This window comes from Zea mays, chromosome 10 (assembly GCF_902167145.1).
Source record: "Zea mays cultivar B73 chromosome 10, Zm-B73-REFERENCE-NAM-5.0, whole genome shotgun sequence".
NCBI lineage: Eukaryota > Viridiplantae > Streptophyta > Magnoliopsida > Poales > Poaceae > Zea > Zea mays.
Window position 1 is genome coordinate 141482532 of NC_050105.1, and position 17071 is coordinate 141499602.

At 47.3% G+C, this 17071-nt stretch overlaps 1 protein-coding gene across 1 annotated transcript; it reads left to right on the forward strand.

Annotated features, from left to right (window-relative positions):
- The first annotated feature begins 7591 nt into the window (after positions 1-7591).
- Positions 7592-9135, forward strand: LOC118473612 (uncharacterized). Its single transcript, XM_035963526.1, has 2 exons — positions 7592-7811; positions 8138-9135. Exons 1-2 carry the CDS (start codon positions 7626-7628, stop codon positions 8393-8395), a joined length of 444 nt encoding a protein of 147 aa, XP_035819419.1. The 5' UTR covers positions 7592-7625; the 3' UTR covers positions 8396-9135.
- The last annotated feature ends 7936 nt before the right edge of the window (positions 9136-17071 follow it).

The following is a 17071-nucleotide window of genomic DNA, read 5'->3' on the forward strand; positions in this document are numbered from 1 at the left end:
GAGAAAGTTCCAGGTCCTCCGAGCACAACAGCAAGAACGTCACCAGAGAGCTCGACCCTTTGGGCTCCCACCCAGGGGTCCAAGCTTTCATAAACAATCTGGGCCCTCTCCATCACGCTTCAGTCAGCAGAGTCAGAGCTCCCATCAGGCACCTTCCGTTGCAAGCAACCAGCCGCCAGCAAACGCCTGTTGGCACTGCGGGGACCCCAGTCATTTCAAAAACAACTGCCCCCAGTTGAAGGCACCAGGGCCAACCTACTCCAACTCGGTGAATGGCCCCAAGGTTCCACCAGCACCCACCCCCAAGGTGCTCCCCTCCAACAGCCAGCAGAGCAGGACTCAGTACCAGGGCAGGGCCCGGGTCAACCACGTCGACGCGCAGGAAGCCCAGCAAGCCCCGGGAGTAGTGCTCGGTGAGTTCCTCGTTGAATTTACTCCCGCTTCTGTGCTTTTTGATTCAGGAGCATCCCACTCATTTATAGCCGCTAAGTTTGTGGAGAAACATGGCATACCCTCTACACCTCTAGCTATCCCTTTGGTCACCCGAACCCCGGGGTCAGACCTTCTGTGCAAACTCAGGTGTTCCCAAGTCAGAATTCTTTTAAGTGGGGTAGTGTTCCTGGCAGACTTAACCATCTTGCCATCCCAAGGAATTGATGTAATCCTAGGAATGGATTGGCTAGCTAAGCACAAGGGTGTTATCAGCTGCGCAAGCAAGACTGTTCTTCTCATAGATCACCAAGGAAAGGCAGTTTCCTGTCAAGCCCAACCGCCCGCAAATGACCCAATGATATTTAATCTGGCAGTAGAAAGCATGTCTGTAATCAAGGAATTTGAAGATGTATTTCCAGAAGAGCTGCCCGGGATGCCACCAGAAAGAGAAATAGAGTTCTATATAGATCTCATTCCCGGCGCTGCACCCATTGCAAAGAGACCATACCGCATGGCCCCCACTGAGTTGGCAGAATTGAAGCTTCAGATTTCGGAACTACAACAAAAAGGGTACATCCGTCCCAGTTCGTCTCCCTGGGGAGCACCCGTTCTTTTCGTTACCAAAAAGGATGGGAGTATGAGGATGTGTATTGATTATCGATCCTTGAACGAGGTTACAATCAAGAATAAGTACCCTCTTCCTCGGATCGATGACCTCTTCGACCAACTACAAGGAGCCAAATACTTCTCCAAGATAGACCTCAGGTCAGGGTATCACCAACTGAGAATCAAAGAGGCAGACATTCAGAAAACTGCATTCGTCACCAGATATGGGCAATATGAGTTCACAGTGATGCCATTTGGACTAACCAACGCACCCGCCTTTTTCATGAACCTCATGAATAAGGTGTTTATGGAAGAATTGGATAAGTTTGTCGTGGTCTTCATCGACGACATCCTTATTTATTCAAAGAATCGCAAGGACCATGAGCATCACCTTCGAATCGTCCTCGGAAGACTCAGAGCACATCAACTTTATGCGAAGCTCAGCAAGTGTGAGTTTTGGTTGGAGAAGATAGCTTTCCTAGGGCATATCTTGACTGCAGAAGGGATATAAGTGGACCCATCCAAGGTAGAAGCTGTCTCAAATTGGAAGCAACCATCCAATGTCAGCGAAGTACGAAGCTTTCTGGGAATGGCAGGGTATTACCGCCGTTTTATCAAGGGATTCTCCAGCATAGCAAAGCCCTTGACCGAACTTCTCAAAAAGGACAATAAGTTTGTGTGGACTCCCAAGCGTGAAGAAAGTTTCCAAATCATTAAAGAGAAACTTACAACTGCACCAGTCCTGACTCTGCCAGACATACACCAGGATTTCGTCATCTTTTGTGATGCTTCCAAGCAAGGCTTGGGGTGTGTCTTAATGCAAAATGAGAAAGTCATTGCTTATGCATCTCGCTTACTCAAGCCGCACGAGCAGAACTATCCTACCCACGATCTGGAATTGGCAGCCATAGTGCACGCCTTAAAAATTTGGAGGCATTATCTGATTGGGAACAAATGCCACATCTTCACTGATCACAAGAGTCTAAAGTACATTTTCACGCAGCCGGACCTCAACCTCCGTCAAAGAAGGTGGCTCGAATTGATCAAAGATTATGACCTCGAAATCCACTACCACCCCGGAAAGGCCAACGTGGTAGCTGACGCCCTCAGCAGAAAACCCTTTGGAATTAAGGGAGCAAACTTTCTGGAAGATTGGAAGAAAGAATCTGCTCAGCTAAATGCATGCCTGGGAGACAACGGTAGCCTGGAAGTCAAGCCCAATCTAGAAGATCTCATATGCAAGGCCCAACGCATGGACGTAGAAACAACCAAGCTTATGGAAAGAGCACGAAAGGAGCAACTTCCGGACCTCAGGGCAGATAATCAAGGAACCCTCTGGTTCAGGGATCGCCTGTGCGTGCCAGTGGGAGAAACACGAGAAACCCTGCTCAATGAAGCCCACAACTCAGCTTACTCTATCCACCCAGGGACCACCAAGATGTACCTAGACCTTAAGGCCAGATATTGGTGGAAAGGGATGAAGAGGGAAATAGCACAGTATGTGGCCCGATGTGACACCTGCCAGCGAACAAAGCCCGAACATCAGAAGCCTGCAGGCCTACTTCAACCCCTCCCAATACCCGAATGGAAGTGGGAAGAAATAGGCATGGATTTCGTAACCGGACTACCCCGATCACAAAGAGGAAATGATTCCATATGGGTAATCATCGATCGTCTCACCAAGGTGGCCCATTTCATTCCAGTAAAGACCACTTTTGGAGGAGCAGCCCTTGCCCGATTATACCTTAAAGAGATAGTCAGGCTACATGGCATTCCACGGAAGATAATATCAGATCGAGGAACGCAGTTCACTTCAAAATTTTGGAAGGGCCTTCAGCAAGCAATGGGCACCAAGCTAGATTTCAGCACTGCTTATCACCCCCAGTCAGATGGTCAAACAGAAAGAGTCAACAAAGTCCTCGAAGATTTACTCAGGGCCTGCGTGTTAGCCTTCGACAGAGATTGGGAGTCTAGTTTACCGTACGCCGAATTCTCATACAACAACAGCCATCAAGCCAGCATCAAAATGTCACCATTCGAAGCACTGTATGGAAGAAAATGCCAGACTCCCCTAATGTGGTCCAATGTAGGGGAGAGGACACTAGAAGGACCCGACTTTGTTAAAGAAGCCGAAGAAAAAGTTGCTTTGATCCGCAGAAGGTTACTTGAAGCTCAGAGTCGACAGAAGAGTTACGCAGACAATAGGCGAAGGGAACTCAGATTTGAGGAAGGAGATTTTGTTTATCTCAAGGTTTCCCCAATGCGTGGTGTCAAGAGGTTTCAGATGAAAGGAAAGCTAGCACCCCGTTTCGTCGGTCCTTACCCTATCATTTCCCGAATAGGACCCGTGGCATACCGTCTTGAGCTACCAGAATCCATGTCAGATATTCACAATGTGTTCCATGTGTCCCAACTCCGCAAATGCCTAAAAGTACCAGAAACCCGTATCGAGGCAGAAGCAATTCAGATTCAAAAAGATCTCCAGTACCGGGAAAAGCCAGTGAAGATTCTTGACTCAACAGTCAGAAGGACCCGCAATTCAGAAGTGAAGCTCTGTAAGGTTCAGTGGAGCAGAGATGGAGAAGAAGAAGCCACCTGGGAAAGTGAGGACTCTCTGAGGAGGGAATACCCTTACCTTTTCTCGAGCCCCGTCTGAATCTCGAGGGCGAGATTCCTTTAAGTGGGGTAGGTTTGTAGCATCCCAAAAATCCTAATCTAGGTTTGAAACCCTAATTCACCTTTTTCCCTCCCTTCACCCTCTAATTCTAAGTTCTTCACTAAGTTTTTCTTTCATCATATGCATACATTTTGTTTGATCACAAGCACCTCACTTAGATTCTATTTTCTAAACACTTAGAGTATCCACAAAATATTTCTTTTCAAAAGAAAAAGGGACAAAATGGGAAATAGAAATTAGAAAGTAAAAAGAATAAGGGGAAAAGCTCTCTCCCCCCCTGCTGGACCGAATTCCGGCCCAAGCCCGCGACCCCCCCCCCTTTCCCACGCGCCCGCGCTCCCCGCTTTCGGCCCAACTGCGGCCTGCCTCCGCGCGCGCGCGCCAGCCCGCTCCTCGCCCTCGCTCTCGCTGACAAGGCGTCCCCACCCGTCAGCCGCTCTCTCTCTCGCGCACTCGCTCCCTCTGACCAAGCGACCCCACAGGTCAGCTGCTTCGTCGTCCGTCCGCCGTCCCCTCGCCGAAGTCACCTCCGCCGGTCGCCTCCGTCCTCCCCTCTGCCATCCTGCCGCACAGGGAAGTTTGGCACCGCTCCGTCCTCCTCCCCTTGACCAGCGTCCTCGCCGGTACCACCTCGCCGTGGCGTCCCCTCGGCAGCGCTGTGCGCCATTTATGGCGGCACTGGGAAGCTCGCCGGAGTCAGGGAGCTCCACCGCCCCCTTCCCCCGCGCACCTATAAAAGGCTCGCCCCGAGCCCCTCCTTCCTCGCACCAGCCCCGGCCATCCCTCTCCTCCTCTCCCTGAGCACAATTCGCGAAGCACCGACGTCGTTCTCCCCTCCGGTGAGTTCCTTCCTCCTCCTCCCTCTCCTTCTCCGTTGGTCCGACAAGAAATTAAGTGGGGCAAGCAGCTCCCTCACGTAACCACGAGCCCGAAGCACCACCTACCGACCCCGTCCCCCACCCAGAGCCCACCGGCGGCGATCCCCGCCGCGGAACTCCGCCCCCTCCCCGTAGGCAGCCCCCTCTCAACCCTCTCCGGCCAAATTGAGCCTACCGTTAGAATCGCCAGCACCTCCCCGTGCCAAGGCATCTGCTCACTGTCCAAAAACCGGGCCACCGGCGGCGAACCGCCGCCAAGCCCACCGGCGGCCGGGTCCTCCCCGCGGACGGCCGGTTCATTTCCCCCCCGTCAACCTGACGCCGTTCTCTTCCCCCTCCCATTCTCTCTGGCACGTGGGGCCCACGGCGACGTCGTCACCTTCACGCGCCCGCACCGTCCCTTGCCCTGGGCCGCAACTGGGCCGGCGCATTCGCGCCCACGCGCGCTCGCGCCCGGCTGGGCCAGAATCCTTCCCCCCGGCCCACCAGAGCTGAAACCCTTTTTCCTTTTTCCTTTTTAGCATTCTCCCTCCTTTAATTAGTCCCCTCAATATTTTATGCACAAAAAATTATCAAAAGTAATTTCTAAAGGCCACATACAATAATGATGTTAGAAAATGACACACTATAATTTGTAAATCCCTGTTGATGTATTGTTTTATTGCCTGTTTTCCTAGAAGAAGCGGGGACCGTTGATCCGGAACCCGTAGCCCCGGAAGAGGGACCAGAGCCCGAACTTCCGGAAGTAGGTCTTCTGTGCCAGGAAAGCTTCGACGAAGGCAAGTCCATCCTTCCCTTGATGCATAAATTACCTATTCTCTCTACCACTGCCTAGGCCGGGAACTATGGGGGAATATTGCATTGTGAGTAAGAGATGGCCCGCATTAACATATTATTTCCGATTACGAAATGTGGATCTGGAAGTAGGGCAAAGTGTTTCTTCAAATAAAACCTCTTTCTGAAAAGTTATGCGATGAAGGGTACTCACCCTCATCACCTTGAGAGTGGGGTGATCAGGGACTCCCTGGTTTAGGGGAGGGCCTAAGGTGTTGGCTCAGCTGGTTTAGGCGTGAGCAGAAGGATCGTCCCCTCATATAAGGACCGGCTTGTCATTTTTTCACTACCTGTACTCCTTTATCGTACAACCACTCGAGACTGTGTGGGCAGTCACTCGATCCGAACTCGTACGGTCCAACCCCAGGGTTAAGAAGGCTGGGGAGCACCGGGAGGATAAGGAGGGGGAAAGTTTTGTCCGGTTTGGGCATGGTGGTGGCCTGACTCCTTCCGGATAACCGTTAAGGTTAGGACGTACGGGTAAGGAAAGAGATCCGGCATTCGGGTCTCGCGACGGTGAGATCGCAGAAACCGGGCTAGTGGGTAAAGTGTACCCCTCTGCGCAGAGTTGAAACCTATTCGAATAGTCCGTGTCCACTGGTATGGATGAGTCCGGTGTGGTATGACAATTAGAACTTTCTCTATGAATTTCAAGAAAAGGGGGAATGTGCGAGTGAATAAGTGTTAAGAAAAAACTAAGGCCACGGGAGCGGGAAGCTCAGTGGTGGTTGAGTTTTGGTTACTTTTAAAGACAATGGGTTAAACCTTCAAGCAACTTCCTTTCTCTAAGAAAATGATGAGTGACATCAACTCCACCAAATTGAGCATGTACATCATAGGTCTCTTTCTCTCTACGGGAGCGGGGTGGGCTTGCGGAATACCTAGTGTATTCACCCAGATTTATTTATGTTTTTCAGCAGCCGAGGACTTCTTTTCTGCTATGCTTGATTAAGAGGGCTGTGTCTGCACCCAGTTCTGCTTGTGGTTTGGGCTAGTACATTTTCCTACTACGCTTCTCTATTTGGCTCTCTCTCGAGCTTGTACCCCGGTATTGTAATAAATTTATCTAAACTCTGTACTATTTGGAGTAAGGAATGTGTTTACTAGCCTCCTGGGACTAGTAATTGTATCACATTTGAGTCCCAAAGGATCGGGACGCTTCATTATGTTTGTAATGCGTGATTTTATTATGAATGCATGTGTTTGTAATGTGGCTGTTATCTGTTATTTATGTTATGTGTGCAGAAATAGTGTCCTAATTTAGTGCTGTTTTTGTAGCAGTATAGGGTAATTCTCGTCGGCCCAGTTAATTCCCGTCGGCTATGGTCGAACCGACGGGAATTAACTAATAACTCTCGTCGGCCCAGTTAATTCCCGTCGGCCTGGGGAACCGACGAGAATTAATTGATAACTCCCGTCGGCCTGGTGAACCGACGGGAGTTAGCATTAATTGCCGTCGGCTAGTTAGTGGCCGACGGGAATTAATAATTCCCGTCGGCCGCCGACGGGGATAAACGTATCCCCGACAAGGGACGCCTGGCGGCTGAAAACCGACGGGAATTAAGTAATTCCCGTCGATATATGCTTATTCCCGTCGGTTTCTGGCCGACGGGAATTAAGTGAATTCCTGTAGTGAATAAAAGGGACCTTTTAGTACTAATTCGAGCTAAAAAACGGTACTAAAAGACCACTCTTTAGTCTCGTCCATTACCAATTCATAATTTGTTATACTGTAGACAGTTTCTAAATAGTACTGATTGCTCGCTCTCTAATAGTGGAATAGGGCTGGAGGTTGTAGCATGCCTATCCTATCTTTTGCCTTTAGGGCACTAATCCAGATCTAAGCAAAGAGTGGTTAATCATGACACTGCACATTGTGGGGCCTGTGAGGGCACAAGGCGTTCTCACAACCAAGACAAACATTGCTAGCTGTGTGTCATAGAACTTGGGAAAAACAACTAACAGCTTTTAAGAACCATCGTGCTTCACCCATGCACCTTCGCGTTCATGCACTTGTATATACTCCCAAGGGCGGTTCACCAAGTGCACCCTTTCTCCACTACCTCACACGCGCGCGAATTCCTCGGCTAGTTCCTCGCACGGTCATCAAGATGATCGCCTGGCACCCTCATGTCATGTGTCTCCCTTCATATCTACTACTGCTGCTTCATTCTACTGCTTTAGCTAATTGTCCTGCCATGCATAGCGGCCTAAGCTCTCCTCTTGCCCACAAAGGGCAGCTAATGAAGCACAGCGCTGCCGTTCTCCCCGTCTTCCTCCTCTCCATCGCTCTCCTTGCTAGCTCATGCGAGGCGCGAGGTCTTCCCGTCCATGGCAAGGTCCGCAGCTCCAGCAAGTCGCATCGTCTACCACTACCAAGCAAGGTTGGCATCTCTGAGGATTATTACGTCGTGATCAGTTCATTACTCGATCATAGATTCATTATTGTGATTCTAACAAGGATCATCTTGCACCAGTCCACTGAAGCTCTCTATTGTCGGTTTTAGAGGCATTTTTATTGGCGTTTTTGGTTTTCGCTAGCATGAAAGACCAGTAAAAATCACAGACTTCACTAGTATAGTAGCATCTGCTTCTTGTGAAGCACCAGCGAAAAAAATCGCCACCACACCAAAAAAAACATCTCTGTAGTGTTTATTTGTTGCGTATTCTAAATTTCTAATCCGTTTCGTTTCGTTTGCATTCTGCGTAGGATGCGGCAGGAGCAAGCTTGAAAGCTGATGGTCGGCTGACAAGGCAGATGAAGGCTAGACACACGGCTCAGCCGGAGCATCAGGCGGGTGCAACGGCGAAGGAGGGGATGAAAATGGCAGCAGCATCTGCCGGTGCAGTTCGTGCTGCGCCTACGCCGTCTGCCGTTACAGTTTCGCACCGGCTTTCTCGACCGGAGGACACCGGGTTTCATCTGGATTATGCCGGGCCTAGAACACATACCCCTTCTCACAACTAATGCGCGCGCGGGATCAGAATCAGATCAGTTCCTGACCAAGCTACTCTTCCTCCTAATCTTACTTTTCGTATTTGCAAGCGACCCGTGTACATGACATTCCCAGTCCTAAAAAACGTCACATTCTCACGTACATACCTGATTGAGTACATATCTGATCTGTCTCATCATCCTGGCCCAACAAAATTTATAGCTTTTTCCTCAAAAAAAAAATCTAGCTAGCAGGCCGGCTAGCGAGAGAGAGTACTTTACCAACAACTCATCCAAATTGTTGACTTCTCTTGTCTTCATCAGCGTACACTCATATGCTACCTTCAGCTAAGCAATAATGTTAATGCCAAGTTTTGAGTACTTTTGGTACTCAGCAAGTTTTATGCTGATCGAATTTAAGAAAGTCTAAACTCGGTTCTTTTGCTCAAAATGCTTTAGTTCAAATTCATTTATAAAAGAAATTATTCTTTAGTTGACTCTCAACTTATAACGATTCTCTTAAACAAGGATCATTTATCATACCATAAACCCATAGCAACCAACCAAACCATAACTCATCTAATAGTGTGAGGGTCCATGCCAATCATAACCGTGAGCACTACTGTCATGACAGTTTATCTCTGCAGAGGTTTTGTACACATTTAATTTTCACAAGAAGTGACTTCATTCCTCTGCCATCGAGACAAAAGTTGTTGTGTCAAATTATCATCTTACCATTGGTTCGTAATTCTCCTCACTGTCTTGTATTTACTTGTTTATATATTTGTGCTATTTTGTTGCTCTCGTATAGCTAATTTACTTGTGTAGTAAAGCAGTTGCTAACTTGTTAGTTAGATTGTATAACTGATTAGCTTAGCTTATGTAGCTATGTAGTTGTAGCTCCTTAGTTGTGCTTGTGTAGTGTAACTAGTGAATAGTGCTAGCACAATGCTAGTAGTACTTGTGCTTTTGTGTGTTGTTCTTACTAGTTGTATAGGTTCATTTGACCTTACTAACTAGACTTGTGTAGGTGAGACCTCACTAGTTTGGCACCTTAGTTGTTATAATTAGGATCTTTCATAAGTTGTTTACGATAGATAGAGAGGTATAGTCTTGGCTAGATCAAATCATTTTAATTTTGTATTTATTTTGGTTAGCCGACATAATTCAGCTTTTGAAATGACTATTCACCTCCTTCTAGTTCGTCGTCTTGAATCAACATCCCACGACACCCGTCGAACGAGTCTGATGCACACGATTTCTCTCTAGAATCCCTCTCGAAGACATAAGATCAGGGTAACGATTCGACGCTAATCTTTTCACGAGGTTTGATGCCATGTAGAGTAAACTCTAGATGCTACATGCGCAACGTATAGTCCAACGGCACCGTCAGACTAGTCTAAATGTGTCACACCCGGATTTCGGGGCACCAAGACCCGGGCGCGAATATAATCACCAGGTGTGCTGGGACCAAGTCTCACACATATGATGATTCATGGCACAGGATCGAATGTCACATCTTTACTACATAACAGGAGTTCTATACAAAATAAATAAATAATTACATTATAGGGAGACAACGGTCCAGCAACCCAAAGTTGACTGGGGGACGACGACCTAGATCTCTCACGAACTCATCGCAGCATCCTCCATGCGCCTCATCCTGCGGTACCTGTTCTTGACCTGTGGGGGTGTGAGACAGCAAGAGTGAGCTCACATACATTCATCGCTCAACAAGTTGTGGGGAATAATGTGCATGAACTCGCCAAAGGTGGGAGCTCACGTGAAGTGTAAGGCTTACCAAAGAGGATGGTTAGAGCTGAGCATTGCTTTTAAAGTTGGTCAAAATTTTATTAGCAATTACTAAGTATAAGTAAATACCAACCCAATTAAGTAGTAGAACAAAAGTAACAACATCATCTGCGATGCAATGCATATGACAAATTGAATTTAGTTCCATAAATTAATCATTAGAGAGTCCTGAGCTGCTCATGACCGTGAGCTCGGCTAGTATACCAGTTTTACACTCTGCAGAGGTGGTACCTGAAAGGGAAATGTGCCTTTGGGCCATTTCTAAGTATTTTGGTGATTGAGTGCAAACACAAGTGCTTAAATGTGAAAATGTGCCCATGGTTGAACAAAGTGCAAATCACAAGTAAAGGTATGTTTCTAAGCCTTAGTATATTGGTTTTGTGTACTAATATCTTGTCTAAGTGTTAGAAACAGGAAGAAGAAGAAAAGAAGTGGAGAGTGGCTGTGTACAGCCAAAGGCTGTTTCGGGCTGGGGCACCGGACTGTCCGGTGTGCACCGGACAGTGTCCGGTGCGCCAGACCAGCGCGGAGCAAACCAGCCGCTCTCGGGTTTTTCTCCGGCGACTTCGGCTATAATTCACCGGACTGTCCGGTGTGCACCGGACTGTCCGGTGCGCCAACGGTCGGCCAGGCCAACGGTCGGCCGCGCGATCGGCGCGCGACACGTGGCCGAGCCAACGGTCAGAAAGGGGCACCGGACTGTCCGGTGTGCACCGGACATGTCCGGTGCGCCAACGGTGCGCAGATCTGCATCAGACAGCAACGGTCGGATGCACTGTTTATGGAAACAAATCGGGCACCGGACAATGTCCGGTGTGCACCGGACTGTCCGGTGCGCCACGAGACAGAAGGCAAAGATGGCCTTCCAGATTTGTTCCCAACGGCTCCTAGCTGCCTTGGGGCTATAAAAGGGATCCCTTGGCGCATGGAGGAGAACACCAAGCATTCCTACAACATTTCTAAGCACCAAGACATTGATCTCGCGCATTCGTTTCATTGTGATAGCATATAGAGCTCTTGTGGAGTTGTGAACTCTTTAAGTTGTGTTGCGAGCTCTTGTTGCTGCTTGTGTGCGCGTTGTTGCTCTGATTTTGAGTCTTGTGTGCGTTGCTAGTTCCCTCCTTACTCCGTATTTCTTTGTGAATCTCAAGTGTAAGGGCGAGAGGCTCCAAGTTGTGGAGATTCCTCGCAAACGGGATATTGAGAAGAAAAGCATAACACTGTGGTATTCAAGTTGATCATTGGATCACTTGAGAGGAGTTGAGTGCAACTCTCGTCCGTTGGGACGCCACAACGTGGAGTAGGCAAGTGTTGTACTTGGCCGAACCACGGGATAAATCACCGTGTCTTCTCTGTGTTGATCTTCTTGTGATTATCATATTGTGCAAGATCTTCGCTCTAGCCACTTGGCATTAACTGTGCTAACACTTAATCAAAGTTTTGTGGCTTAAGTTTTAAAGATTTACAGGATCACCTATTCACCCCCCCCCCCTCTAGGTGCTCTCAATTGGTATCAGAGGCGTTCTCTTCAAGAAAGGGACTAACCGCCCGAAGAAATGGATCCTAAGGGGAAGGGAATTGTGATCAACGACAAGGAGAAGGAGTCCTTCATCAACGAGCCAAGGGATGACAAGTCCAACGACTCGGGCTCGGGCCACAGGCGCAAAGATGGGAAGAAGAAGAAGACAAGGCGCATCAAGGAGATCGTCTACTACGACAGCGACGAATCCTCTTCTTCCCAAAAGGACGACGACCACGACAAACAAAAGACGGTTAACTCAAACTTTTCTTTTGATTATTCACGCATTCCACATAGCTCAAATGCTCATTTGCTCCCCATTCCACTTGGCAAGCCTCCTCACTTTGATGGAGAGGACTACGGATTTTGGAGTCACAAAATGCGTACTCACCTATTTTCTCTCCATCCAAGCATTTGGGAGATTGTTGAAAGTGGAATGAAATTTGATAGCTCGGATAGCCCTTCATTCATTAATGAGCAAATCCATAAGAATGCACAAGCTACCACTGTTCTTCTAGCGTCATTGTGCAGGGATGAATATAACAAAGTAAGCGGCTTGGATAACGCCAAGCAGATCTGGGACACCCTCAAGATTTCTCATGAGGGGAATGACGTTACCTTGCTCACCAAAATGGAGTTGGTGGAAGGCGAGCTTGGACGGTTCGCGATGATAAGGGGCGAGGAGCCAATTCAGACATACAACCGGCTCAAGACCCTTATCAACAAAATAAGGAGCTACGGAAGCACGCGATGGACGGACCATGACGTCGTCCGACTAATGCTCAGGTCCTTTACCGTTCTTGATCCTCATTTGGTGAATAATATTCGTGAGAATCCCAGGTACACCAAAATGTCGCCCGAAGAAGTCCTAGGAAAATTCGTCAGCGGGCGAATGATGATCAAGGAGGCAAGGTATGTGGACGACGCCTTGAATGGACCGATCAACGAGCCGCAACCTCTTGCTCTCAAAGCAACAAGGAGCAAGGAAGCGCTACACAGCAAGGTGGCGCAAATTGAAGCGGCCGGTCTTAATGATGAAGAGATGGCCCTCATCATCAAAAGATTCAAGACGGTGCTAAAGAGTCGCAATGGACAGCCAAGCAAAACTAAGACCAAGGGAAAGCGATCATGCTTCAAATGCGGTAAGCTTGGTCATTTTATTGCTAACTGTCCGGATAATGAAAGTGACCAGGAAAAGGGGAACAAAAGAGAGAAGAAGAAGCACTACAAGAAAGCCAAGGGCGAAGCACATATCGGAAAGGAGTGGGATTCGGACTGCTCCTCCTCCGACTCCGACAATGAAGGACTCACCGCCACCGCCTTCAACAAGTCATCTCTCTTCCCCAACGAGCGTCATACTTGCCTTATGGCAAGAGAGAAGAAGGTGAGTACTCGAGATACCACTTATGTTTCTTCTAGTGATGATGAATCTAGTGATGAAGATGAAATTGATTATTCATGCTTGTTTAAAGGTCTAGATAGAACCAAGGTAGACAAAATTAATGAATTGATTGATGCCTTGAATGATAAGAACATACTTGTAGAAAAGCAAGAGGATTTGTTGTATGAAGAACATGATAAATTTGTTAGTGCACAAAATTCTCTTGCTCTAGAAATTAAAAGAAATGAAATGCTTTCTTGTGAATTATCTTCTTGCCATGAGACAATTTCTAAATTAAGAAGCATTAATGATGAATTGAATGCTAAATTAGAAGTAGCAAATAAAACTAACTCTTGTGTAGAACATGTTGCAATTTGTACTAGGTGTAAGGATTTTGACATTAATGCTTGTAATGAACATCTAGTTTCAATTTCAAAACTAAATGATGAAGTAGCTAGTCTTAATGCTCAACTTAAGACTAGCAAAAGTGATTTTGAAAAGCTAAAATTTGCTAGGGATGCCTACACGGTTGGTAGACACCCCTCAATTAAGGATGGACTTGGCTTCAAGAAGGAAGCCAAGAACTTAACAAGCCATAAGGCTCCCATTCCCGCCAAGGAGAAAGGGAAGGCCCCTATGGCTACTAGCGCTAAAAGGAACCATGCCTTTTTATATCATGATAGAAGACATACTAGAAATGCAAATAGAAGTTATGATGCTTTTGATTCATATGTTTATGATTCTCATGCCATGTTTGCTCCTAGTTCTTCTTATGTGTATGATAGAAATGTTACTAGGAAAAATGTTGTTCCTAAAAAGAATGTTATTCATGCTCCTAGGAAAGTAGCAAATGAACCTTCTACCATTTATTATACTTGCAATGCTCCCTTTGCTATTTGTAGAAAGGGCAAGAAGGTAATTGCTAGGAAGTTAGGGGCAAGATGCAAGGAAGATAAAACTTGCATTTGGGTCCCTAAGAATATATGTGCTAACCTTGTAGGACCCAACATGAGTTGGGTACCTAAAACCCAAGCCTAAATTTGCCTTGCAGGTTTATGCATCCGGGGGTTCAAGCTGGATTATAGACAGCGGATGCACAAACCATATGACGAGGGAGAAGAAGATGTTCACCTCCTACGTCAAGAATAAGGATTCCCAAGATTCAATCATATTCGGTGATGGGAATCAAGGCAAGGTAAAAGGGTTAGGTAAAATTGCAATTTCTAATGAGCACTCTATCTCTAATGTGTTTTTAGTAGAGTCTCTAGGATATAATTTGCTATCGGTTAGTCAATTATGCAACATGGGGTATAACTGTCTATTCACAAATGTAGATGTGTCTGTCTTTAGAAGAAGTGATGGTTCACTAGCTTTTAAGGGTGTATTAGACGGCAAACTTTATTTAGTTGATTTTGCAAAAGAAGAAGCCGGTCTAGATGCATGCTTAATAGCTAAGACTAGCATGGGCTGGCTGTGGCATCGCCGCTTAGCTCATGTGGGGATGAAGAACCTTCACAAGCTTCTAAAGGGAGAACACGTGATAGGTCTAACTAACGTTCAATTCGAAAAAGATAGACCTTGTGCAGCTTGTCAAGCAGGTAAACAAGTGGGAGGAGCACATCACAGCAAGAATGTGATGACCACTTCAAGACCCCTGGAGCTGCTGCATATGGACCTCTTCGGACCCGTCGCCTATCTGAGCATAGGAGGGAGTAAGTATGGTCTAGTTATTGTTGATGACTTTTCCCGCTTCACTTGGGTGTTCTTTCTGCAGGATAAGTCTGAAACCCAAGGGACCCTCAAGCGCTTCCTCAGGAGAGCTCAAAATGAGTTTGAGCTCAAGGTGAAGAAGATAAGGAGCGACAACGGGTCCGAGTTCAAGAACCTTCAAGTGGAGGAGTTCCTTGAGGAGGAAGGGATCAAGCACGAGTTCTCCGCTCCCTACACACCACAGCAAAATGGTGTGGTAGAGAGGAAGAACAGGACGCTAATCGACATGGCAAGGACGATGCTTGGAGAATTCAAGACCCCCGAGCGTTTTTGGTCGGAAGCTGTGAACACGGCTTGCCATGCCATCAACAGGGTCTATCTTCACCGCCTCCTCAAGAAGACTTCGTATGAGCTGCTAACCGGTAACAAACCCAATGTATCTTACTTTCGTGTATTTGGGAGCAAGTGCTACATTCTAGTGAAGAAAGGTAGAAATTCTAAGTTTGCTCCCAAAGCAGTAGAAGGGTTTTTGTTAGGTTATGACTCAAATACAAAGGCGTATAGAGTCTTCAACAAATCATCGGGTTTGGTTGAAGTCTCTAGCGACGTTGTATTTGATGAGACTAATGGCTCTCCAAGAGAGCAAGCTGTTGATCTTGATGATGTAGATGAAGAAGATGTTCCAACGGCCGCTATGCGCACCATGGCGATTGGTGATGTGCGACCACAGGAACACTTGGAGCAAGATCAACCTTCTTCCTCAACTATGGTGCATCCCCCAACACAAGACGATGAACAGGTTCATCAACAGGAGGCGTGTGATCAAGGGGGAGCACGAGATGATCATGTGATGGAGGAAGAAGCGCAACCGGCACCTCCAACCCAAGTTCGAGCGATGATTCAAAGGGATCATCCCGTCGACCAAATTTTGGGTGACATCAGCAAGGGAGTAACTACTCGATCTTGATTAGTTAATTTTTGTGAACATTACTCCTTTGTCTCTTCTATTGAGCCTTTCAGGGTAGAGGAGGCCTTGCTAGATCCGGACTGGGTGTTGGCCATGCAGGAGGAGCTCAACAACTTCAAAAGGAATGAAGTCTGGACACTGGTGCCTCGTCCGAAGCAAAATATTGTGGGAACCAAGTGGGTGTTCCGCAACAAACAGGACGAGCACGGGGTGGTGACGAGAAACAAGGCTCGACTTGTGGCAAAAGGTTATGCCCAAGTCGCAGGTTTGGATTTCGAGGAGACTTTTGCTCCTGTGGCTAGGCTAGAATCAATTCGTATCTTGCTAGCATATGCCGCTCATCATTCTTTCAGGTTGTACCAAATGGATGTGAAGAGCGCATTCCTCAACGGGCCTATAAAGGAGGAGGTGTACGTGGAGCAACCCCCTGGCTTCGAGGATGAACGGTACCCCGACCATGTGTGTAAGCTATCTAAGGCGCTCTATGGACTTAAGCAAGCCCCAAGAGCATGGTATGAATGCCTTAGAGACTTTCTAATTGTTAATGCTTTCAAGGTTGGGAAAGCTGATCCAACTCTTTTTACAAAGACATGTGATGGTGATTTGTTTGTGTGCCAAATTTATGTCGATGACATAATATTTGGTTCTACTAACCAAAAGTCTTGTGAAGAGTTTAGCAGGGTGATGACGCAGAAGTTCGAGATGTCGATGATGGGCGAGTTGAACTACTTCCTTGGGTTCCAAGTGAAGCAACTCAAGGACGGCACCTTCATCTCCCAAACGAAGTACACGCAAGATCTGCTAAAGCGGTTTGGGATGAAGGACGCCAAGCCCGCAAAGACTTCGATGGGAACCGACGGACACACCGACCTCAACAAAGGAGGTAAGTCCGTTGATCAAAAGGCATACTGGTCAATGATAGGGTCATTACTTTACTTATGTGCTAGTAGACCGGATATTATGCTTAGCGTATGCATGTGTGCTAGATTTCAATCCGATCCTAAGGAATGTCACTTAGTGGCGGTGAAGCGGATTCTTAGATATTTGGTTGCTACGCCTTGCTTCGGGCTCTGGTATCCAAAGGGGTCTACCTTTGACTTGGTTGGATACTCAGACTCCGACTATGCTGGATGTAAGGTCGATAGGAAAAGTACATCGGGGACGTGCCAATTCTTAGGAAGGTCCCTAGTGTCATGGAACTCTAAGAAACAAACATCCGTTGCTCTATCCACCGCTGAGGCCGAGTATGTTGCCGCAGGACAGTGTTGCGCGCAACTACTTTGGATGAGGCAAACCCTCAGGGACTTTGGCTACAATCTG

Coding starts and splice junctions, on each gene's coding strand:
- LOC118473612 (XM_035963526.1), top strand. CDS start 7,626: ATGCATAGCGGCCTAAGCTCTCCTCTTGCCCACAAAGGGCAGCTAATG. Junction 7,812..8,137: donor GTCTACCACTACCAAGCAAG/GTTGGCATCTCT, acceptor CATTCTGCGTAG/GATGCGGCAGGAGCAAGCTT.